The sequence below is a fragment of the Lissotriton helveticus genome, chromosome 2_1 (genome assembly GCF_964261635.1).
Source record: "Lissotriton helveticus chromosome 2_1, aLisHel1.1, whole genome shotgun sequence".
Classification (NCBI taxonomy): Eukaryota; Metazoa; Chordata; class Amphibia; order Caudata; family Salamandridae; genus Lissotriton; species Lissotriton helveticus.
The window spans coordinates 1175550795-1175577239 of record NC_136059.1 but is presented as its reverse complement, the minus strand read 5'-3'; the positions used below and the strand labels follow the sequence as shown (position 1 = coordinate 1175577239).

The 26445-nt window shown below is 45.2% G+C and overlaps 1 protein-coding gene across 1 annotated transcript; it reads right to left on the bottom strand.

The window, feature by feature from the left end:
• Positions 1–3974: 3974 nt before the first annotated feature.
• LOC144819649 (interleukin-8-like) lies at positions 3975–23776 on the bottom strand. The gene is made up of 4 exons (XM_078677459.1): positions 23713–23776; positions 20028–20163; positions 7333–7416; positions 3975–4069 (listed from the first exon to the last, which is right to left on the bottom strand). The coding sequence occupies exons 1-4, from the start codon at positions 23774–23776 to the stop codon at positions 4039–4041; spliced, it is 315 nt and encodes a 104-aa protein (XP_078533585.1). The 3' UTR covers positions 3975–4038.
• Positions 23777–26445: the final 2669 nt, after the last annotated feature.

Genomic DNA, 26445 nt, shown 5'->3' with positions numbered 1-26445 from the left:
TTAGATGGGGAGAGCTAATGGTAGAGGGAGCGATACTATCTTGGGATGAATTACACGAACGTATAGGCCCAGCATTTTCTAGATTTAAATTCATCCAGCTGGAAAGCTGGGGTAGAGCCCAGCGACGCAAAGATATACTTTTTGGGAAATCAAGCGCGCTGGAGAAACTGCTATTAGAAAGACCAATGGGTGGTAAGGAGGTGGCCTTCTGGTACTGGCAACTGCAGGAAGAAATTGATGGGGAGTTTACTCTTCCAGACGAGCTGTGGGAAGAGGCAACTGGCTTTCAGTGTGAGGCGATATGGTTAAGATCTTTTTCGCTCCTGTACAAAGTGGTGAAACCATCATGGCTGAGACGCAACCATTTATTTACAGCCCATCGGGCATACATAACACCGTTGAGACTTTCCAAATTCCTCCCAGATAAGAAATGTAACAAATGCAATTTATTAGCAGCTTCAGACATTCACATGTTTATGGAATGCCCCAATATCGGCCGGTTCTGGGAGGAAGTGTTGGTCACCTTAAACCATCAAAATCATTGTAGACAATATTTACTTCAGGCAATGTCTTTAAAACGTGTCCAATGCATTTCGGGCATTAACATCATGCCCTTCATCAGTGGTTGAAGAAGTGTTACGGTCCGTTTGTTCGTTGTTAGACGAACAAACGGACCGTAACACTTCTTCAACCACATTTCAAGAATCGATCAACTTCCCCAGACAGGCATTGTCGATTCCCTGATGAAGGGCATGATGTTAATGCCCGAAATGCATTGGACACGTTTTAAAGACATTGCCTGAAGTAAATATTGTCTACAATGATTTTGATGACATAAGAATGAATTTTGAAATACTGAAGTTAAAAAAGCAATGAAACATAAAGACATTCAAAGAAAACTTATTGAGTGGAAGTCTTTTTATCACTAGAAAAGACAACAACACGTGTGCCTGCCAAGGGATGAAACTAGAGACCCTCTAGCTTCACTTCTTAAACGTATATTGACCGACGCCGTTGGGCACTCGACGTCACCTTGCGGAGCACCACAAAATTACCATAACATCACCTCAAATAGGGTGATTATTCTTCAAATTGCTGTGCATCCATCCGATTTCATTCATATTATCCATCTCAATGTGGGCATTTGCACCAACAAGGTTGGTGCCGTGTTTTCAAAGTAGCGCGGCAAACCTGTATGCCAGGAAGGGCTGCCAGTACCAATGTGCCAAAGAATTTGGGTCATAACCCCAAGGAGAGACTGAGGCAACATCTCACGAGCTGGACCTGCACTGCAAGTGAGGTGCACCTGACTGACTGGAGGATTGCCGAAGATGCCATGAATGATGTCCAACTCCCACCGGGATCCACTCATGAGTGAGCAAAGGATTCCCCAATCCCCCCAGCCGCTGGGTAAAGCCAGCTTGCTACATCTTCGCATGCCAGGAGCAGCTCCGACAACTGAGGAAGATTCCGGCAGTGCCGCTAAGAAGAGAGAACTGCGCCGCCGGGTGCTGCCACTTGAGCTGCGAGCATCCTGACTTCTCTGGACTGAGCAGGACTCGTGCACTCCTGCTCTGAGGGCACCCGTTGATCTGCCGAACTCCTCTATGTTGCAAGAGTGTATAAGATGTGAAATGAAACAGTTGGGCCCCAGGGAATTCACTGCTGATGGTGCTGTTGCGCCATAGTCAGTTCCGACTCAAATCCTGAATAGTCACAGAAAACTGAGCCCCAATCTCAAGTGGAATTGTGTGGTTGCTTCGGAATGTCGTATACCTTTGCACGTGTAGAATTAGCAATAAAATACTTATTTTGCTTACATAAAAGCACATATTTGACTGGACAATAATTTTATGTTCGTACTGTGTGATGTTTGAGTTATGATTTGTATTCACTAACCTGTATCTACATCTTCCCACGAGGGAGCCGTGAATATTCAACCACAGCTGTCACTGAGAGTCAAGTGTAGAAGGGGTTGAGCAGGATCCATAGTAGGTTGGGCTCTGTGACATCAGGAGTAAAAGGCCTCAACCACCACAGTTGGGCCCAGTAGCGATGGAGGTTTGGGAGAGAGGAAAGCGGTGCGTAGTGATGTGGGCTGCAGCACTACCACCTCATTGCGTTCAGGGCATGCTGGGAATTACTTTTCCCTGCATCTCCAAAGGAAACCCCACCACCCACCCTGGTGCAAGGCAAAAGAGAGCTGATTTGGGCAGCAATAAGAGTGGAGGGGTGATTGTTGCAAGAAACAGGAGGTGTGAAGGAACAAACAAATGGAGAGAGGGATTAACAAAGGGACAGCGGAAGTAGGGGGAAGAAACATTGAGCAAAGAATCAATGAGGTGGGCTAGGTGCAGGAGTGGTCCTGCCAGTCAATCAAGAGAACAGTGGATAGATTGATATGAGAAAGAAGTTAAACGTTTGTTAGATTGTTGATGTTTAAAGGAAAACAGGAGGGGGATGTTGGAGTGGAAAGGGTTTAGGGGAGGTGGGAAGTGTTAGGCAGTAAATGTTAGTTGATTGTATAGGGCAATATGCATCAGCCAAAGGAGATAAGTGTTGCCTGGTTCACTAACCAATCTGCCCATTCATTGAACAGAGTGATGCAGTGATTTCACTCCCAATGTATTCCAAAGGACTGTTGACCTAAACATATGTCCTATATCGGTTCTGCTGCGGCCTTTCTGCAATTTGAAGTACAATGTTGCACACACGTGGCAACTGCTGAACCTTTCCCCATATGGCTGGTCACCGACCGGCAATCCCAATGAAGTGCAGTAAAAACTAGCACATTACACCAACACAGGCATTAAAGCCTTGCATTTCCCTGAACCCTTCTGTCAAGTAACAGGGAAGTAAATTCCACAGTGTGCAAAACCGAAGATGAATCACCTTGCAGCACGTGCACCAGTTCTTGGTGGCGATCCAAAGTTTGTAATGTTAAAAGCAACCGCCAACATGAAACTGACCTCAATTCCCTCCAAATAATGACTCTGCATTACAAATGTGTTGGAATGAAAGCAAACAGCCATATACGTTTCTTATAAAGTGAAATTATTTTTTAATGTCAAGTTAAAAAAAAAATTAAAACGTTGAGTCTTCCATACTTTTCAGAAAATATTACGATAAGGAATTTGAATCATTAACCAGAAAAAGGGAGCATGGCAAATTATTATAGATAAACAAGTCTTAAGTTAAATAAATAACAATAGTTTTGATAAATATATATATATATATGCACTGGATAAAAAGAAAACTGCTGTTGGGCCACCAATAAATAACTGCTTTATTGTTACTTCTGTACGTCTAACTCAAAATACTCAAAATAGTAAACTAGCCTAAGAATTCCATTTGACTGGCTTTTTTTCCCTAGTGTTACTCTAAGCTGTGTTATTTACTCCATATTATTTCCACAAGACAATAAAGATAATCTGAATTTACTCCCTTATCTTCAGTGTGGACAGCCCAGAGTATTGTGTGCCTAGTAAAAAACTTTGACTTTGAGATTTTCCTCTTCTGGAGAACTATACAGCTCCGTCTGGAAATGTATGACAATATTCCAGGCATACCAGCCTTCTTCAAAATCATATCCCTTTTAAATGTTACAGATATATTTGTGGATACAGCCTTTCCATCTATGCACCCACGATCTGGAACGACATCCCTGTACTCATCAGGACCAACCCAGCGCTGCTTGAATTTAGGAAAGAATGAAGACTCGTCTCTTTAAAGGACACCATATTGTAATAAAGTAACTGTCCACAATTCAGCTTCCTCTTCTATTACTCGCTGACCTCTCTTTCGTGTATAGTGCCCCCCTACCTTTTGGCTAGGTTTGCCCTATAGAAATACCATATAGATACATGCATACATATATACATACATACATAAATAAATACATACATACAATAATATAAATTACTTAACACACAAAAATACACATTCCCTATCCTCCTAAAACAACTGCCAGAATGTGGAGTTTCACAAAAGTCTCTCTGCACAACAATGGGTATATATATTCAGGGTCATCAAATTCCTTTAAGGCTTTTCTTCAGTTATGGGCACATCCCTAAAAAGAAAAACAGTGTATGATAAAAGCAATCAGCAAAACAACCTCAACGAAAAGTCACACAAGAGCAATCAGTCAAAATGCAAATGTAAGTTGTTATTCCAAAGAACATCAATTGGTATTAAACATTACATAACGCTTCTTATCCAGAGAGTGTAAGTACAATCCACTAAAGTCATTATGCCTGTTTGATGAGTTTTCAAATCACCTATACAAGAGTGTTTGGCTTTGGCAATGTGTTTTTGCCATATTGTACACCAGTGTGGCTGCTGTTCAGCATTGCTAAAAGTTAGTGGTGTGGAGTGTCATAGAGTGGAGTAGGGGGAGTAGTGTGTTGTAGAGTGGAGTAGAGGGGAGTAGAGCTCAATGGTTCAGTTGCACTGTCACTGAGTGCATTGTCATAGATGCAGTGTCGTAGAGCGGAGTGGTGTGAAGTAGAGTGGGTTGGAATATGGTGGAGAGGCTTGGAGTGGATTGCGGTAGTGGGGTGGATTGAATTGGAATAGATTGGGGTGGATTGGATTGCGGTAGACTGGATTTCTTTGAGTGGAGTGATGTGGATTGGATTGGGTGGACCAGATGGAGTGGATTGGATTGTGGTGGGGTGGATTGAAATGGGGTGACATGGATTGGATTAGGGTGGATTGAAGTGGGTGGATTAGGTCAGTTTTGGAGGGTGGGGGGTGGATTGGGGTGGGGTTTATTGGGTTAGAGAAGGGTGGTTTGGAGTGGGGTGAATTAGAGTGGAGTCAAGGGGGTTGGATTGGACTAGACTGGAGGAGGGTGGATTGGAGTGGGATGGGGATTAGATTGGAGTCGAGTGGGGTGGTTTGAGTTGCAGTGGGGTGAGGTGAGGTGGATTGGACTGGAGTGGAGTGGTGTGGATTGGATTGGAGTGGGTGGATTGGAGTGTGGTGGGCAAGATGGATTGGATTGAGTGGGTGAACTGAACTGGGGTGGGGTGGATTGGGGTAGAGTGGGGTGGATTGCACGAGAGTGGGGTGGATGGGGTGGATTAGATTACAGTGGGGTGAATTGAAATGGGGCAGGGTAGTGTGGACTAGATTGGGTGGGGTGGGCTTGGGGTGGGGAGCTGGAGTGGGGTGAATTGGATTTGAGGTGGATTGGAGTGCAGTGAATTGAACTTGAGTAGGGTGGACTGGAGTGGGGCGGAATGGAATGAGGTGGATTGGAGTGAGTTGGATTGGATTCATCAGGCGTTGGGTGGATTGGAGTAAAGTACATTGGATTGACTGAGGTGGATAGGATTGGGGTGGATTGGACTCATGTGCATTTGACTGGGGCGGGAGTTAATTCGATTGGGATTGGGTGGATTGGATTGAGATTGATTGGATTGGGTGAATGGATTGAATGGGGTGGAGTGGACTGAGATGGATTGGATTGGGGTGGGGTGGATTGGAGTGTGAGATATTTGATTTGACTAAATTGGAGTGAATTGGATTGAGTTAGGTGGATTGGATTGGGGTACGGTGAGATGGATTGCATTGGAGCGTGGGGATTAGAGTGTGGCAGATTGTTTGGTTTGGAGTGGGGTCAGATTGTTTTGGATTGGAGTGGGGCATATCGGAGTGGGCCAGATTGTTTTGGATTGGAGTGGGGCACAATGTTTTGGATTGGAGTGGGGCAGATTGTCCTGAATTGGAGTGGGGCTCATTGCAGTGGGGTACATTGTTTTGGATTGGAGTGGGGCAGGTTTGAGTGGGGAACATTGTTTTGGATTGGAGTAGGGCAGATTGTTTGGACTGGAGTCAGGCAGATTAGAGTGGGGCATACTGTTTTAGATTGGAGCAGCTTCTTTTGGAATGGAAAAGAGCAGATATGTTTGGATTGGAATGGGGCAGATTGTTTTAGATTGAGTGAGGCAGATTGATTTAGATTGGAGTGTGGCAGATTGGTGCGAGACAGGTTGGAGTGGGAAAGATTGTTGTGGATTGGAGTGGGTGGATTCCCTTGGAGTGAGGAGGGTTGTTTTTTTAGTGCGGTGGATTAGGGAGGGAGTAGGGTGGATTGCATAGAGGTGAGGGGGTAGATTGGAGTGGGGAACATTGGATTGGGTTGGATTTGTCTGGACTAGATTGGTGTTGGGTGGATTGGAGTGTAGTGGATTGTGGTAGGTTGGAGTGGAGTGAATTGGGATGAGTGAGCGGATTGGGTTAAGGTGGACTGGATTGGAGTGGGGTGGATTGAAGTGGGATGGATTGAAGTGGGATGGTGTGGAGTGGGCCAGAATGTTTTAGATTGGAGTGGGGCAGATTGGAGTGTGGCAGATTGTTTTGGATTGTAGTGGAGAAGATTAGAATGAGATGGATTGAAGTGGAGCAGATTGTTTTTGATTGGGGTAGGGAAGATTGAAGTCATCCGATAATTTTGATTGGAGTTGGGATGATTAGAGCGTGGAAGGCTATTTTGGATTGGTTGGGACAGACTGGAGTGAGGCAGATTGGATTGGGGCAGATTGGAGTGGATGGATTGTTTTGGGTTGGAGTGGGGCAGATTGGAGTGGGCGGGTTAGTGTGGGGCAGATTGTTTTGGATTGAAGTGGGGAGGATTGGAATGTGGCAGATTGCTTGGGATTGGAGAGGGGCAGATTGTTTTTGACTGAGAGGGGCAGATTGTTTTAGATTGGAGTGGGACAGATTTAGTGGGGCAAATTGTTTTGGCCCGCGTTGAAGTTGGGTCTCTTTTATGATACTTGGTCATAGGTGAGGGTGCATAAGAAGGATTAGCAACAGTAATCATTAATATTTACAAGCACCAACTTCAGTCAATAATGCTACTAACACAATATTTAGTCAGTACTATGCGTTTTTCCCTTCTCTAGTTTTTCCCCTAATCAGTTATCTTTTGTGGGAGAGCTCGAGCTTAGGGCCTGTGCCAGTAGTTAAGGAATGTGACACAAAGATTTATGATGTATTGTCCTGTTCTCAGCAATCAGATGGTTTATAGTTGTTTTCACCATCTCCCTCTTTAATTACTTATCTTAAGAGCTGTCTTTCTAAGTGACTCCTAATGCATGTTTTATTAAACACACTTCAAGACTGGCAGGGAACACACACACACACACACTCACACACACACACACACACTCTCTTTCTCTTTGTCTGAAGCAAGTTTTAACGATTTGTGTGGTAAAGGAACGCATGGTAACGTTGCAGTCGGGTTACTGACTGAGGGGTAAAGGCAAGCGTGGTAAATGCATGCAGAGTTCCCTCATGCAACCCTCACACGTTATTATCTATTACCTTTTTGAAATCCAGTCCATGATCTTCTTCACCCATGCGGCTTCGGGGTCCACGCATACTTTCTGTCCCGAATGCAGGACCATGCTGCAAATGAAGAGGTTAAAAGGTCAAAAACCTTTCTGGAGCGTGTACTTGCATTGACCTGAAACCCATGTACCTAAGCAGAGACAGTGCCTCGGCCACCTTCAGTGTTACACGTGCATTATTTTTACTGGATATTTTATTATTGTTTTTCATGTTGCACAATGCAGAGTTCAAGTAATAACATAACGGATGGTGTTCATTTTTCTATACAATACTATACTGATGCCAGTGCACTTGTAATAAAATAATGTAAACATCACTGCCGAATGAGCGGGAGGTGGGAACACAGATTCCTTTTCTGTGTGAGCTGCAAGCTGTTAGGTCATTCCCCATACCATAGTTCTATCACTAGGTCCCCAAAATGACTGGAGCAGTAAGCGTGCAAGTGTTAACTCGTCATGCAGAAGGGGGCTTTGGGGTTAGCCAACCGCAGGGAGGTCTCCCCCCCAGGGCAGTTTGGGAGGGGCTGGGGGAAGTCCCCAGCTTTCTCCATTTTGTATTTTTGGGCAACTTATAACCCAATTGTAACCCAACTATAAGGGCGGTGTGCGCTCGCTCCCAGCCACCATTTTAGGTTTGGTGACCTGGTGGCTGGGAGCATTTATGGTAGTCTAGCTTTTCTCTCTTAGACCTTAGTTAGAATGAGTTGTGGGTGTGTTTTCTAGTTGAAGATTGTTATATTGGATTGTTTGCCTACCTCAGGATGGCGGACCATCGAGTGCTGGAAGCGTTGTGGCTTTTGAGCGAGGCAGAGCGGATGAACCTCGTCATTGCGGAGGCAGTTGAGATGGCCCGGCTTGTGCGGCAGGCGTCAGCCAGGGTAGCCATGGCTGTTGCTGCTTGTACCTTGCCAAACGGCAAAAATCCTTATTGGGGAGTAAGCGGGCCACTCATATGTCAGGAGAGTGGTCCCGGTTGCGTCCATCGTGCCGACGGGGAGAGGGCTGTGATGCGGTTGAGGTGGGGGCGGTACCCCAGAGAATCGGCGCGGGACCCTGGCGTTTGGCGGTAAGCCCGTGAAGAAGAGAGTGCCTTCCTCAGCGGAGCCTGGGAGGCTGCCTCCGGGGCTGCCAGGAATGCAGGCTCCGAGCCCACGATATGCCGGAATGGTAGCGGGCGGGGTACTGCGGGTGAAGGGGGAAAGAAGGACTGCATCACCATGGAGCCTGGGTCACTCTACATTCCTGGGGAGGAGCATATTGTAGAAGGCTTGCTCCTGTGGATAATTTGAAAGGGAGCGGGGCGGGACCATGGTGCTGGGGGCGGCGTGCTGATGTTATCTCCTCGGAGCCTGCGTGGCATGTACCGGGTGCCGGGTGAGAAGGCATACTCTTCAGCTGTTTGCATGACGCTGTATATTCTGAAAGTAAACTACCTGCTAATTAGATTTTTTTTCTAGGTTGTCATTATATTTTCATGTTCCCAAATATTATCTGAATATTAGGTGAAATTACTGCAGCATCATACGTTGGGTTTTGATTGTATCGCATGCAACTACTGCCAAAGCAAAACAATCTTATTTTCCCATTATTGAGCGGGCGACGTGATTGCCTTTCCAAATGCCTGACAGCAATTGTTAAAAGTTTTAAAAACAATACATAAAAACATTATTTTGCGTACTTCCAAGTTGACTGATGTGTCGCATGGTGCAACGTGCGTCGCATCGTCATGCAATGCGTGACCTGACCTTGCAATGCACGTGCTTCACTCAACACAACGGCCATCTTGAAAATACAGAAAACAATGTTTTCATTGTTATAGTTTTAACATGTTGGCGGAATTGAAATGTCTCCAGGTTGTTAAAGCCAATAACAGCTACTAACATGGAGAGGGGCAGCACTGCATATTACAGAGGGGCAATTACAAAACATTACCAAGGCCTCCATCTGTCGTGACCCGACAGTGTGGGCGACGGACAGTAGGGCGTTAGGACCCTGTGGGCAGAGTGACCAGGTCACCGGACACCGGATCCGGTGACGTCAGAGGAAAGAGGGTGGACAATGACTAGGACACGGACGGGGACGGACGTGCGGACCAGCAGCTGCCCGAGAGGCTAACTAGCAGTAATGTGAGATGCCAATAAAGAAACGTGCAACTAACCTGTGTCCCGTGTATGGTGTACCTCCCGGCGCACATGGAGAACATGACAACTGGCGACGAGGGAAAGTGACGAACGACGCGTGGGAAGGCTGGAGACACACAAGGAGCCCACCCTGGAAGGGTAGGAGACACGAGAAAGTCTGCCCGTTGAGCAGCGAGGCGGGAGCTCACCCCGACTGCCACCGGTGAAGATGATGCGGTAAGCGCTGAGGAGAAAAGGAATAAATTGGAAAGGCTGGCGCGAGCCATCGCGAGAATATGGAGAGTCTCGGCGGCCATATTGGAAGGAGGCGAGCTGAGCCAATGGGCAGTGAGAACAGCGGTGGCGGCCATCTTAAGTACAGGCAATGCGATTAGGACGGCGAAATTGCGAAAAAAGCGGCGGCCATCTTAGATCAGGAAAGAAAGATAGACAATAATGGGGCGGCCATATTAAGGCCAAATAACGTCGGAAAAGAAGGAAATGAGAAAGGAAAGACGACGAGAAGTAAAAATAAATAAAACAAAGGCAGAAATAAGGAGAATAAAGGGGCATATTAAGGACAAGAAAGGACAAAGACGACCAAAGTGACATTTTGAAGGGGACATTCAAGGAAAGGTCATAGGAAAAAGGAGAGCAGCCATTTCAAAGCCAGGCAAAGGACAAAGAAGAAGAAGAACATAAGACAAGGTGAATTAAGGAGAACGCGAGCAAGAAGAAAAGACAGGAAGAAAAAGAAGATAAAGAAGAAAAGGAAGATAAGCACGGAAAAGGTCTGAAAAGGGAGACAAAGGAAATAAATGTCTTGATTGAAGAAGAAAGGAAAAATAAAAGGCAAAAGAGCAATAAGGCAAAGGAAGATGATGATGCAATAAGAAAAGAGATTACCAGAGAATAACAAAAGGACAAATAGAGAAAGAGAAAGAAGGAAAGAATATATACACATATAAGAAAGAAGAACAAGAGAGTGGAAGAAGACAGAAAAGGCTAAAAGGATAAAGGAGAGCCTAGAAAAGGCTAAAAGAAAAGGAGAATAACAGAAGAAGAAGAAGAAAAAAAGGACACAAAAGGGACACAAGAGAAAAGGACAAGGAGAGCCTAGAAAAGGCTAAAAGGACAAGGAGAGCCTAGAAAAGGCTAAAAGGAAAGGAGGATAACAGAAGAAGAAGAAGGAAAAAGGATACAAAAGAGACACAAGAGAAAAGGACAAGGAGAGCCTAGAAAAGGCTAAAAGAAAAGGAGAATAACAGAAGAAGAAGAAAAAAAGGACACAAAAGGGACACAAGAGAAAAGGACAAGGAGAGCCTAGAAAAGGCTAAAAGGACAAAGGAGAGCCTAGAAAAGACTAAAAGAAAAGGAGAATAACAGAAGAAGAAGAAGAAAAAAAAGGACACAAAAGGGACACAAGAGAAAAGGACAAGGAGAGCCTAGAAAAGGCTAAAAGGACAAGGAGAGCCTAGAAAAGGCTAAACGAAAAGGAGAATAACAGAAGAAGAAGAAGAAAAAAGGACACAAAAGGGACACAAGAGAAAAGGACAAGGAGAGCCTAGAAAAGGCTAAAAGGACAAGGAGAGCCGAGAAAAGGCTAAAAGGACAAGGAGAGCCGAAAAAAAGGGGTAAAAAGGAGCAAAACGAAAAGACATACCGCAGGAGAAAGAGCAGCAAAAAAAAGAAAGGACAAAGACATGCAATGAGCAGAGCGGACAAGCGCCACCAAGGAAATAAAGGCAAGAGGCACCTCAGGGCCAGGACCAAAGGTGTTGAGACAGAAATAATATAGATGATAAGACAACAAGTTCTCCAAAGAGTCACTGGCGGTGACGAAAGTGAAAGGATGGATGATAACGGCTGTCTACAACAAACAACGAATAACAAGAAAGAGATAGCATTTCAAGGACAAAGAAGGCGGAGAAAGAAGAAATGGCAGCGACAACTGCAGCCACATGGAAGGTAGAAGATAGAGGACAAGGAAGCAATGGAGACACTAGATTCACGAAGGGCATGCAGTAAACAACAGAGACTCATTGAAGAAATGTAGAATGACAAGTACTCTCTCTCTCTCTCTCTCTCTCTCCCTCTCTCTCTCTCTCTCTCTCTATCTCTCTCTCTCTTTCTCTCGTTCATTCACCTCCATCAATATAACTGTGAATGAGGACTATAGTAAATGTGTCACAAAGATTTGTTTGCAACAAGGGGGGAGGTGTCATGACCTGACAGTGTGGGCGACGGACAGTAGGGCGTTAGGACCCTGTGGGCAGAGTGACCAGGTCACCGGACACCGGATCCGGTGACGTCAGAGGAAAGAGGGCGGACAATGACTAGGACACGGACGGGGACGGACGTGCGGACCAGCAGCTGCCCGAGAGGCTAACTAGCAGTAATGTGAGATGCCAATAAAGAAACGTGCAACTAACCTGTGTCCCGTGTATGGTGTACCTCCCGGCGCACATGGAGAACATGACACCATCCAATGCCTAGCGGGCCAAGAAAGAGGATTGTGTGTGTGGGTGATCAATGAAGAGCATCAACCTGTGCTTGGTGCACAACTGAAGCGCATTGGAAGGGTCGGGCTGTGGAGAAATTAGGTGAGTCGCGGGAGCAATGTAAAGAGTGCGAGGAAGCAGGTTTTAGGGAAGGGTTTTGAGAGAAAAAAACTTGCACATATTGTCCTAACCCATGTGTTCTTTGACGTCGCAAAACGTCAAGAAGACTAGCCAGGTTAACATAGGACTACACAGTTTGTTAATCTTCTCTTAGCCATAGGGAGTGAGCCGGCATCTGCTCCTGTGCTATGTTAGTCAGTCATGTTCAACAACTGCCTAGCAATTAGTACAGCTGTTCAACAACTGCCTAGAAATTAGTACAGCCCAAACACTGGTCTTTAGGAGCTTTAGTTGAGCAATTTCTAAGGAATCGCAGTGCTGCACATCAAGGGGTATATTTACATGGGGAAATCGCCACAAGAACGCCACTTTTAGTGACGTTCTGGTGGAGCTGTGCCCTTCTCCACATTTACATTGGGGCAACGCCACCTTGTAAATACGACCTCTTTACAGCCATCACTTTGCGTGAAAGGGGCATGCAATGGGTGTTTCTGTAGGCGTTTTAACACATTACTCACGGCCTTTTGACGCTGCTCCAGATTACCAAGGAGGCGTAAATCTGAGGAAGCGCCAACAACTAATGCCATGCAGTAGCAGGAGTTACAATGGGGCAACAAGGAGAAATGCTTTTATTTCTCCTCGATGTTGCTTTACACACATGGAGCAAAACACCATTGATGATTGTTTTAGTGCAGAAAGGGACACCTTCCTGCACATAAACAATTATTCCCTGCAATGCAGGCCCCCTTGCACTATGGCGCAAGGGTGCCTGAATTGGCGCTAAGAAGCTAATTTTAGCCCGAGCGCTAGGAAAAACACAGAGGTGTGCCGTATTGTTGTAAATATGCACATCCCTGCGTTTTGGAAATGTCAGAGTGCAGCCCTGCCAAATTTGGGGCAGCTCTGCGCTCCAACATTTCCTTATAAATATGCCCCCAGATATTCATTAGAGGGGTCTGTGACTGTGTGAACAGCACTCAAAAATGCTTGCACCACTTTGGCCCACATACCCGGCACAAGGAAGAGCGAAAAGACAAACCTTTTCCTGGTTTACAGTGGGAACCAGCTGGATTCCATACCTGATTGTGTGGACTCCTATGCACATTCATTTCATTTTCCGCTGGACAGCTGCTGCCTTGCAGAGTGCTACTCAACATTAAATGGTTAATTTGGCGGATAATCATTAATTCCTTTTGTACATGTTGTGTGCCCAGTCTGGGATGGGTAGGAGATCAAATGTGGCACATTTGGAACCTTGCCTCCAGTTTCAACAGCAAACAAACATTCAGGTGGGTATCACGAGGTGCATAGGTAAGAATGTGTGCTTTAATGGAGTGTCAGGAATAGCTGAGTAATAATGCTAATACCGATTAATATAGCAAACGGAGCAAAGTGAATGTTTTGAGCACTCATAATAATCATTTAATGCTATCCATTCCATTTGATCAACCATAGAAGATAATACATTGAGTTAAAACCTGCAAGAATTCACAATTATGACTTTAGGTTGCATGAAGGAGTGTGCAGTAATTGCAGAAGTCTGTGAGCTATTTACCTAATTGTACCTCCTAACCTACATAGTAAATAAGGACCTCTGTAGCTAAAATACTAACCAACTGAGCTAGCCAGTATAAAATAGAAAACCGTGACCTGCATTTTACGTTTAATTTTCTGCAAGACACACATAAACCCTATTAGTTGTGGTAAAGTTTATTGATTCAGCTTTGCAATAAAGCCACACAATAATATAAACATAAAATACACGGTATGAACAAACCCCTGACATGTGTAATCGTACAATTCAAGCCCCAAACGGTACATAGGACAAAAAAAGGGAGACGAAAAGACATTCCTGTCCACATACGCCCCTTTTAACTGCGTGCCTTATTTATTTGGTTTCAGGAAATCACGGTGTTATCTGCTTAGCTAAAGATGCCTTAGAGGACAAACAGTAAAGGTGAGTGACTTTCCTCACTAGCATAGCTACGTCCTCCGTGCTTCACTACAGCACAAACTATAGCTACGCTCTTCTGGGGGAACAGTAAATCAGGTCATAAGTACCATACCTGCTAACTTGAGGAACAATCTTACTGTGTGATGAGGGGGAGGAGCCTCGAAGGGGGCGAGCCTCATGACGAGAAGTACCTACGAGGCACTTTTGAACCCCACCCTGCTCCTAATCCCCCTCATCCGACAAAAAAAGCTTGCTGAGGCAGGTGCTGATGTCCTGGGGTGTGTTCACACCCCTTAATGGACATCAGCAGTTCAAAGCCTCGAAAAATAACCGCTATTTACAGTGGTTTTCAGCTCCTTTTCACTGCCACCATGTGAGGGAAGAGGTGTGGCGGCGTGGCCAGGGCGACTGACGCTGGAATTTGGGAATCACGGTTCCATCCCTGGCACTGGCGGCAGTTCAGCCCACCACCATGTGACTCTGGGCAACAGCTTGCTTAATCTTCCCGACAGCCCCCAGCACCGGGATGCCTTCGGGTAGCTGTTCGTGCTTTATAAATACTGGATTTACATTTACATTTACATATCGGCTCCTCACCGGAAGACCGTGTGATGGAAGCTGATATAGTGTGTCACATGGTGGCATCATGTGAGTTGGTAGGTATGAAGTACATTAAAACAAAGGTGTAACTCCTTTGCAAGAGGGAGTTGGACAAGGAAAGTTCTGTCTAGCTGCAGGCGCGCAACGCCCATTGGGCTCAAAGGGCTTCAGCCCCCCCTCCCCCTGCCCCCATCATGTGTGTCAGTCCAGGCTGAGACAGCTTCCTGGGCTGGCGTCCGTCTTATTGCAGCTGCACCTGAGTACTTCACAGGTCTTTAAAAGACCATTTACGTGATAACCAGGCTTTGTTGTTTTTCACCCCTTCATCTCCAATCTGCCTATTGCTGGAAGAATTACCCCCCCTGCAATCTTTCGAAGCCCCCCCAAAAAAATGTTGCTCTAGTTGGACCTCTGTCTACCTGCAATAAAAATGATGATGCAAGTTTTTAAAGCCTTCGTGAGTCTTTAAAGTGGTGTAGCGGCAGGTAGGGAAGTTTAGAACAATCAATGATCATGCCAGCTGAAGCTTACACAAACAAGCATTTACAATGCAATGGTCTCGGCATTATTAAAGGTAGAGCTATTGGCATTGCTCATTACTTTTTTTTCTTTTTAAATCAGAAATAAATGGCATTGTCATTTACATTGCCAATAGCTTAATCGTTAAATAAATGGCATTGTCATTTACAATGCCAATAGTTTAATCGCTCGCAAATGCATGACCTATTGCATTTACACCCACACAGAGCCACACACACAAAGCCACCCACACACACATACAGAGCCACCCACACAGAGTCATTCACATAGAGCCACTCTCACACAGACAGAGCCACCCACACATAGAGCCACCTACAAAAAAAGCTATCCACACAGAGCCACACAGCCACACACACAGAGCCCCCCACACACACACACAGAGCCCCACACACACACACACAGAGGGTTCAGAGTGGGGAAAGAGGTGGCGTTTTTTTGCTGTGCTAGAGATGGGATCAGCCCCGGGATTCTTGAGGGGGCTACCAAATTGCAGAGACAGTGGTATTTCGACAATGTCAGAGTGGGAGAGGCATTTAGAAACAGAAATCTATTCATACCTGGAAAGGCACGGAGTCTGCAAGTGTGTGCAAGAGAGAGCACTAGACAGAGAAGGGGTGCAGGCACCGATAGATAGAGGTGACAAGGGAATCGACAGCGAAAGAAAAGAGAGTGTGAGTGAGAGAGAGGATGTGTGAGAGCCAGAAGGAACTGAGTGTGAAAAACGAAGACATACAGAGGTGAGAGAGAGAATAAGAAAGACAGATTGGAGAGCGGGGAGGCGTAACAATGCGCGCAAAGGGTAGGAGGGGTGAAGAGGAAAGAAAGAAAGAAGGAAAGAAAGAAAGAAAGAAGCAATAGAGAGAAAAGGCTGTCACTGGTGATAGTTCTATGGGGCATTTGATTTTGAGGGGGCCCATTTTGCCGTACTGTTCTTCCCCTCAATTTTGAGCAATTTAAGATGTTACTTTCTGCTGGGGGTGGGGCTGTGTGCGAAGGGTGACAGTTCCTCACAGAAACCCTCCTTAAGGATTTCTTCGCCGTGGTGTGCTGAAGAAAGCCTCAGGCGAAATAATGATATCTATAAAAAAGAGCCCCTTTCGGCAGGCAGCTCGTTATTAGTCGATGGGGGGATCCCCACGCCGGGGAATCCCTCTTGGAAGGACGATTGCAGCCCCGGGCTGCAGATAAACGTAGGAGAGCTGGTGCCCCCTTCCTGGAAACACTTATTAAAACAAGCACTCACTGGAAGACTCGGCGGCGGCCGGGCAACAATGGCGACCGCAAACATCCGAAAATTTCGGATTCTGGGGCGTGTTTTGGCGTTCTGAGTGATGGATGACGTCACAGTCGAAAGAACGCCAAATAACACGCCCCGGAATCCGAAAGAGACGGGGCTTTATTGGAGTGACTCCCTTCTCCTCCAATGGCTGGCCTCCGTTTAGGAAGCCAGCCAATGGAGGAGAATGGAGGAGAGAGGCGGGTTCCAATCCCCCTAACTCCAAAACATAAAATCTTCCGGACTCCGCCCTCACTGCTTCGCAGTGCAACAGCTATATATTTCCACCTGCAATGGAGTTCTTGCTTTGCAATGCATTAGAGACTATTTAACATCTAAAAAGTACAATCTGTTACAAAAAATAAGCATCACTTTTGTCCTAATCATAAAGCCATCTTTTTACCCCCCTTCAGTAGTTTTTTTTAAATATATATTTTGGTCAGGAATTGAGTGAGATTTTAACATTATTAGGGAAGGGAGAAGATGGCGGCTGACTGAGGAGTTCAGTCGTGAGCTCCTTGCCTAAGGGAGTGGTAATGCAGACGTCTCCCACCTGGCTGATGATGAGGTTCGGGGGTTTGGTTTAGCCACTACACTACACTACAGAAAAGGGGTCCTCGAAAACTTCTGATAGAAAGACCGGCAGATGGCGGATGGCAGATGGTAGATAAGCATAATGGCAAAGACTTTACCTCAACTTTCCTCGACGCTCTGAAGGCCCAGAGATACACTTGACCTCAGACCTCGGAACTCTACCCTCTGTTCTGGTGCCCGTAGCAAAAAACTAAAAAAGAATAATTACCGGGGCCGCTGGATGCCTCGACATTGATGAGAGACATGTGCGCCCCTCGGTGCCCTTCATGAGAATCACTGCGGTCGCTGGCCGCTTCGACATTGGTGAGAGATCTGAGCTCTATCTCGGTGCTCCTGCTCTGTGCCCTGCGCAAGCTGCCTCCCCCCTGACGTCCGACCAAGGAGATAGTAAGTAGCAAGTACTCCGGAGCGAAGACAAACCTGCGCCTCCATACTGTTGAAAACTGACCTGTAACGGGCTAAGCGGGTCCAGGGTCCAGGTCTGGGGACACACTCTTACTTCCTTCCTCCTCCGCTCTGCTCCGCTCTACACTCTGATCTCTGTCTACGGACTGCGGGCAGCGGCACAATAGACACGAGACAAGCGGCAGTACCGCTGGACGCCACCCGGAGCACCATGAGGGGACTGAGGGTTTGTGTTTCCCGAGGATTACAGCTTGGTTGATTGAGGCTGTAATAATAGCAGCGGCTAGAGGGGAGACAAAAGCTAATAGTCCCCTGTAAGGCTCTAAAAGGCCAAACATTGTGGGAAAAGGGGAGGCGAGCTGTGACAGGCTAAGGACACGGGCACCGTTAGGCAGGAAACCTCAGTCATCCGATATCATTCATTAGTGTAGATTGCGCAAAGCTACACATAAGTGAAAAAGAGCACAAAAGTGTAAAAGCAAGGTACCACATAGCACAGCGGTAAGGCGGTAAAGCAACAAGGCAGGAGGCAAGAGGTGAAAAGTAAAAAAAGGCAAGAGGCTAGAGGCAAGAGGTGAAAGGTAAAAGCAACAATGGCGGCCGCAAACATCCGAAAATTTCGGATTCGGGGGCGTGTTTTGGTGTTCTGAGTGACGGATGACATCACAGTCGAAAGAACGCAAAAAAACACCCCCCCGAATCCGAAAGAGACGGGGCTTTATTGGAGTGACAATGGCTGGCCTCCGTTTAGGAAGCCAGCCAATGGAGGAGAATGGAGGAGAGAGGCGGGTTCCAAGCCCCCTAGCTCCAAAAAATAAAATCTTCGGGACTCCGCCCTCACTGCTTTGCAGTGCAACGGTCCCTCGACCGAAAAAGAAATAGAAAAAGTAGAACCTTAAAAGCTTGTATCAGGAGGAACCTCATAAAGTGTAACCATGCAAGAAAATAATTAGTTGTGAGGGATATATATGCCCATGCAACATGCAAGATAAAGTGCAGGATGTGATTACCAGCATAGGCAACTAAAGGATATTGGGCTTGGGGGCTTGTGTGTGCAAAGACGGCATAAAACCCTCTTAGTTAATTAATGACCGGAATCTGTAACTAGCGATTAGGCACAAATAGCTTACCAGTATTATGTTTTATAACATAGATCTGCAGTAGGTGCCTTAGCAGCCGGATCTATCGTAAAAAGCAGTCTATTTGTGACTAATTAAGTTAGACAGACTAGCTTCACTGGCTCCTATTTTCCATGTTGCTTATTCCTTTAGAAGGGTCTAATTTACTATATTTTGGCATATGGTGGGCATTGCAAACCTTCTTTCTGTGCAGCCCTATGTCAAAATAAAAAAAAGAAAAGGACAGGTATGTGTTGTATCTATGAGAAACAGTGCAGTCCTGTCCTGTTCCATAGTGGTGGTGCACAAATGGCTGACATGCGCCAATGCAGGCCCCCCTGCGCCATGGTGCTAGGGTATGTGCATCAAAATCAGGTTGTTTTTGTGGGGAAGTGACACCTTCCCTCACAAAAAAAAGCCTTAGGTGTAGGCTTTTGACGCATTTACAGTGTTTACAGCATGTTGTAAATCTGGGAATGTGTCAAATGCTATGGGTGTTACATGGGAACATCCACCTTAGCACTCATGGCACGCCTCCCCATCACAGTGTGAGGCAACTCAGCCACTTGTGCTACATTACCTCACACCATATCCAGGAGGCCATAAAAAGCCATGCAGGGTGGCTTCAAGTGACCTTGTAGATATGGGTAAACCCAGTGCGCTGCCGGAACGTCATAAAAAATTACTTTCCGTCAGCATGCTGGGCTTGTAAAAAACATAAACCCCTGAGTTTGTAAAAAAAAAGAATACGCATATTTTGACAGTCAGTGAACATCCCTTCATGTTTCCACTCCTCCTGCCTGCAATTCCTTTCTGCCACCACACCGGGGGGCATATTATCAGGACGGGTGTTGAAATTATCGCCGTTTTATCGGCAGGAAACTGCCGATAAAACGGCAATGATGGGCTTGATAATACGCCCTTGTTAATTCCCATTGAAGCCCATATTCTGATGTTAACATGGGCTTCTATGGGAATTAACAAGGGCGTATTATCAAGCCCATTATCGCCGTTTTATCTGCAGTTTCCTGCCGATAAAACGGCGATAATTTTAACACCAGTCCTTGATAATATGCCCCTCAATGTGTTGGGTTCCCAGAATAAATGCTCTTCCTTTTTCAACCTTGCCCTGAAGGGGTTATTAGCAGCATTTGCCAGTTCTGGAATGGTGTCATACAACCACAGTTGAGTTTATGACCTGCACTGTAATAAAACAAACTTTTATTAAGATCTCTTGAGTGTGTAAACCAGTTTTAAATGGAGCACAAAGCACGCTACAGAGACAGCGTCTCACAGAAGCCAGCACTGACCACAGTGGCAGCCCGCCCAGAATCACGCGGAGCCCCTGCCAAGAACAGTCATTGAAGGGAACAGAAGAAAGTTATTATTAAATGTATTTCAAGCTCATTTCAAAAACACGAATTAAGAAAAAAATGCTTACATGACTTCGACATTTGGGCAGTGGGGGCCGCTGGGAGTGATCTCTACTTTCTCAATTTGCTTGGGACTGATGAAGCCAGACTCAGTCTTGACGCACTGGCAGCGGAGCTCCGTAGGTGACCTCTGCAGTGACGCACCTGTAAATACAAACAAAACATGAGCACGAGCCTTGAGCAAATGGCATTTCCTGAGCAGGCGGTTGATTCATTCCTGGTGATTTCTGAATTGGTAATCTTTTTCAGGAACAGTTTAAGTCCTTTCTCAGGATTTGGTGGGTACAAAGAGCTATTTTCCCGTATGTGCTGAAAATGTTGAATTATACCGTAATTATTAGCGAAACTGTCAGCATTTCAAAATTTTATAAAATGATGCCATTTCACATTTAGAGGCGGCAGAGTGAACATGGCTCGGACCTTGGCTCGAGCCAAGCCCTGAAAATATTTGGTACCTTATTTATGAAGGCCTGCGTCACTTTTGTGCCGCCTTTGCGTTACTTTTAATGACGCAGCGGTGGAGTAAATAATTCACCATGTTGCGCCATATTTATGAAGTGACGCACCTAGGGCCCCAGAGCCTCATTTGTGTGAAGTGGTGTATCGCTGCGTGAAAGCAGCAATGCAACATTTTTCAGTGTGCCCTCCTTGCGACCCCAATGATGCGTCAGATTTACAGTATGATTTACAGTATGAAGCATCCTGTCGCAAGGAATGACAGATACATCAGTCAGTAATACTGACGTATCTGATGGCGCAAAAGTGGCGCGTTGCTGGACTTTTGTCTGAAACGTGATGCAACTCCAGCAATGTTCTTCAAGCACCATGTGAAAGGGCCTGCATCACCCTTACGCCATGGCAGGCATAGGGTTTTCACACATTGGTGTCCTAGAAGTGGCACAGCGAAATCTCATAGATTTCACTCCGCCACTCCTAAGACCCTTTGTTGCAGGGGAAAGCCCTCCCTGCAAACATTATACCTGACGCAGGTATAATGTAGCGCTGGGGTTTACAAAGTGACGTATCTGCCTAGATAAGTCACTTCGTAAATATGGGGAAACATGGCGCATTATTTACACCGCCGCTGCATCACTAAAAGTGACACAACGGCGGGGCAAAAGGGATGCAGGCCTTCATAAATAAGGCCCTTGCTATATAATTCATACAACAAACATCACATAAAATCTTATAAAATGTCTTCAAAATAAAAAAAAGTGTATTTCTTTAACGTATGGTCTTTGACATTAATTGGGCACATTATAGCACTGCTCTGAGAGGTACTTATTACAAGTAATAGTTTTGTACAACTAGTAGTCTGCACACATATTTGAAATGCTTCAACACGAAAATGAAGAAAAAAGAGTTTAGGTGAAATGAAATATTTGCCTAAGATCACACAATTTAAGCTGGGAAGCCGCGAGATAGCCAGGTTTCACTTTGTACAAATCAGCCTGTAAATGTAAATATATTTGTCTTTCCTGATATTAAGGCTTTCTTTTTTATCTCTTAGAGTTTTTAAATATAATGCGAACTCGAAGGCCGAACCCTCTACATGAAAACCAGTTACATCACAAGGTCACATGCATTATTTATAGGCATGGGGTGATTGAGTGATTTTGCCTTGAATCACAGGATGGTGATCTGACTCCGAGACTTGAACCTGAAAGTTTGGCTCGTTATGGGCTCGAGGATCCAACAGGAAATCAAGCTGAGCCAGAGCCAGACCAGGCTGAAGCCTGGCTTGAGCTTTCAGGGGCTCGCCCACCTTTGTACACAACACAGTATAATTGGGGGTCACCTGAGTAAAAAATATGCAAACGGACAAAACTTCTGCAGGTCTTGCTTGCAGCACTTGTGGGTTTTTTTGCTTTTTTTTTTTTTAGTGCAAAGCACTTCCTCAAGTCAATTAAGGATGTAAGGAAACACTTCACACTAAAAGAATAGCACTAAATGCCCAATTTGCATTTCATTTATGCAGGCACAATTTTTCTGAATTTTCACATAATAATGCAAAATTACGCAAAATTCCACACACCCCTAAAAGTGGTCCAAAAATTAGTAGGCGTACTAGGCTGGTCCAACTGGTTATGCCCTTAAAGGGTGCACATAGGAACCCTAGAATGAAATTACTCACAAATATACTTATGCAATATTATAACCATTCAGAAACTAATCCTATCAATAATTGAAGTAGCCAAGATAAAGACGCATTGGATTCCTTATCAATTTTGTTGAAAATGAGTTTACTGAGACATTCAGTTGATGCGCATTCATACCTATGGATCATAATTTCATCTTGCAGCACAGGTGAGGAACATCTGCTGAGACCTGTTTCGCCTCCTTGGGCACTGTACACCTCGATCTTTTTCAAGGATGGACATATATGGATGTGCTGCTTTTAATTAGGGCTGACAGGCATTGGAAACCATATTAAATGAAAATAAATTAACATGTATAAGGGTGTATACAAGTGATTGGATGGCTCTGCAACCTGGTGATACATCACTCACTACATCAGTGAGAAAAGTGAAGGTGTATTTAACATATCAGTACAACATGGAAAACAACAAAAAAGAAGTAGCCACTTATGTTGTAAATAGGAAGCTTGAAAAGCGCGATGGGATAGATATGTTTAAATGTCATGTTGGTGCTTTTCTTATGCAGCCTTTGCAATGTCAATCAGTTGCTTTAACATGTTGCTTCACAGTTCCCCAAGGTTCTCTTCCATCTTTAGATTTTTGTCAGGGTTTGTGGTTTCAATTGGCGGAAAAATCAGAATTTTTAAGTTTCTTGGAATTCTGTCTGTTTCTAGGTACTCGTCTAGTTCACAAACAGACAATAACTAATAGCTGATAAAGATTTCAACGCCTTAGACATTAATAAAGAGGAAACAAATACATCAGCATTTTCGTCAACGAAAACCACCTTTCAATCACTAGAAAAGGCAATCAAGTAGGAAAAATCAGTACGATGGGAAGTAACAATTCTAAGATGTACCAAACAAGTTTACAGCCTCACATAGGTGCAGATTTATGATTTGGAAGTATTTGAGAATTGGAAGCACTCACAAAGGTTTCCAAAAGAATGGCTGTAAAACTGTGACTTCCACAATGTTCTTGGAGCACTTTTGGAAAAATTTGTGAAATAACACAGATGTACAAGGTGCTTTCTGCATGAGCAATTGTGTACAAGGTAAATTGCTCATGAAGAAATTACATTGCATTTGAACAATAAAACCTTTTACCCTACTGGAAATATAACTTTCCATGTGAAGGACACTCTTTCTCTATACCCTCATTAAGGGGTTCCATTCCCATTCCCACACTGGCGAGAGATGTATTCCTGCTTTTGGTAGTATTAAGGGTACATCACCTTTAAAGGGATCACAGTCCATCACAAGGGTAAGAGGGGTGGTGGGGCTGGGTGCGGGGGGGATTTTGAGAGTCGATGACGAGGGGAAATTAATTATTTATTTAACTTTCCCTCATCATCGTCTGTCGAAATTCCCCCCACCCGCCCCCTCCGCCACACTGCTCTTACCACTCTTACCTGCACGGGCCGCGGCTGGTTAGTATCCTTTAAACAAAGAGATATAGGTACATTATCATGAAGCAGATAATGTAGGCTTATGCACTTAGACTGAAAATAGTTTAACACATAGTTAAAAAGTATAGAGGTACTTAAGATGCTTACCTTCAGACAGAGATCCACAGAGAAGCCAAATGGCGAGCAGAGCAGCAAAATGTCCGCCTTGCATGGTTGGTGAACGTAACCTCCAGAGATCACCTGTGTCCGAATGGAGCTCGGTGCTTGCTATGATTTCTGTCTGCCCCACTGTCGAGGGAACACATTTATACTCCATGTCATCTGTCTCCTGACATCATTCGATGCAACATATTGCAGAAAATTCCCGGGGCTAGAATTGCAAGATATTGCTTGTCACACATATTGAGTCATGTGGCTTTGAGTAAACCACACCAGTTAAAGTTTATGTGACTAGTGCATAGTCTGACTTTAAATAAATGATGTGTGGCATGTTTCACCGCTTTACCTGCTCCACACCTGGTTTACTAACAAAGCACCCACTTCCTTGTTTCAGCAGAAAGGCCTGGCCACTTTGAAACGTCTAGCATCAAGCATGACTTCATCTGTCAGGATACGTCCACTAACAGTTAAGGCATGCATTATGTTAACTTTGAATGGAGTCGCGTTTCTTTGGCAACTCTGTGAGACTATTTTCATGACTCATGCAGTGCTGAAGCAAAGGAAGTCTGTTGATTTCAATATAACCTAATTTTTCATCCCAACCAGCTATACCTAGACATAGCGCAGAGGGTCTGCCTCAAAAAGTTTTCTCTTGAGGTCAGAGATTTCTACTGTAGAAGTGCCATGGGGGCCCCATGGGTGTTTGAGCCTGCTTTGTGTGCCCCGGGGCACTCTGGGATGACAGAAGGGGCCACAGATGCTTGTGTGGCCCGTCTGTTAAACAGCTGGCACACATGTAGCAGCAGAACTTTCTCAAGTGGGCGTTCCCTCATTTGCATGGGGGCATGGTCCCATGGAAATGATAGAATCTCTTAACCTCAGTGACTTCGCCATATTATGGACGTGAGTGCAGAAGCAAAGAAGCTGACAGGTTACGCACTGGACAGTGTGCCACAAAAGGTGGAGCACTGTCAGTGCACTCTCTGATGCCATCTCTCTGGAGCAGATGAAGAGGACCTTTGAGACATCCCCTCACAGGCCGGTACAGTCACCCACTGCATCTGCCTGCATAGGGATCACTTTCTCCTCTTAAAAGTACAGGTGGGTTGCCGCTAGCACAGTGAAACACGAGGCGACTTTGAAGCCGCTGCTCCATATTTCAGGTGACTGTACTGCCCTCAGGGCAGCGTGAGTTTGCGGCTGCCCTCAGGGCAGCCCATTCCATTCAACCTATTAGGGTGAACTTTCCCTGTTTGTGCTTGGTGCACCTGTTTGAAGGTGAGCCATTGTGCAAACAGGGAAAGTGCACCCGATATGTAATAGGGCCCCTGGTGCAGTATTACACAAATGCCCCAGGGGCGCAATGGGAGTTCATGCCCACTTTCTGCACCCCCAGGGCACTTTGGTATTACAAATGCTTGTGCGGCTTCTTCAGTAATACAGATAGCGCTGGCGCACATATAGCACTGGTGCTATCATTTAAGGGCGCTCCCTCATTTGCATGGCAAGGCCGCATGCAAATGAGGGAACCACTGTGCCTCTGCACCTGTGCGCATTACCGACGTGGGCACAGAGGCAAACATGCCTTTAGAAGTCACACTGAAATGTTGCCACAAAACGCTTGTACACTTTCAGGGCACCTTCTAAATGCATCCCTCTAAAGGGATGAAAGGGGGGTCCTAAGGATCCCCGAGACATCCTCTTGCAGGTGGGTGCAGTCACTCACTGCACCCGCCTGAAAGGTGATCTTAAATCCCTTTTAAAAGTGCAGACAGGTTGCTGCCTTCACAGAGAAATAGAGATCAGCTGTTTAGCAGCGTCTCCGTATTTCTCTTGAATGTGCTACTCAGGAGGTAACGCAAGTTTGCGGCTGCCCTGAGGGCAGTGAATTCTTCCTGATAAGACACACTTTCCATGTTTGCACCCAGCGCACACATTTGGATTTTTTGTTTTTGAATTATTTGTATAAACTATAATGAACACAGCAGTTACTTGTGGTTTGTTGCCTCTCCTACAAGCAGAGCAGCAAAGAAATAAAATAAATACAGTCTTTCAAATATTGGATTCCTTTTCTGAATTTAAGCACAATTTACCTTGGTGCATGCTCGACCCTTCAAGACTAAACTTGGGAATCTTGAAAGCCTTGGGTAATCTTGCAGTTTTACTTATACCTACTGAACATGTATTTCATTCAGAGATATTCTGTCTACACACAAAATAGTGAAATCCTGTCAGGTTTCCGATTTATAGAAAATTGATATATCTGGTACAAAGATACATATATTGAAATTAAGTGGAGATATTGGGCCCGATTCACAGAATGAACTTAAGACTAAATCCTAAACTTACTACTATTTGGTATTCACAGAATGCACTTACTACTTTCGGGATTCACAGAGTGAACTTACTACTTTCGGGATTCACAGAATAAACGTACTACTTTCGGTATTCACAGAGTAGATTTAAGACTACTAACTCTAAGTCCGAAATCGGGGAGTAAATTCCGGCCCGGAGGCGGAGCTTACGGCCCGGAGGCGGAGCTTACGGCCCGGAGGCGGAGCTTGCGGCTTGGAGGCGGAGCTTCCGGCTCGGAGGTGGGGATTTTTGCCATGTTGAAATCTAGTTAGTAGTCTTAAATCTATTCTGTGAATACCGAAAGTAGTAAGTTTATTCTGTGAATCCCGAAAGCAGTAAGTTCACTCTGTGAATCCCGAAAGTAGT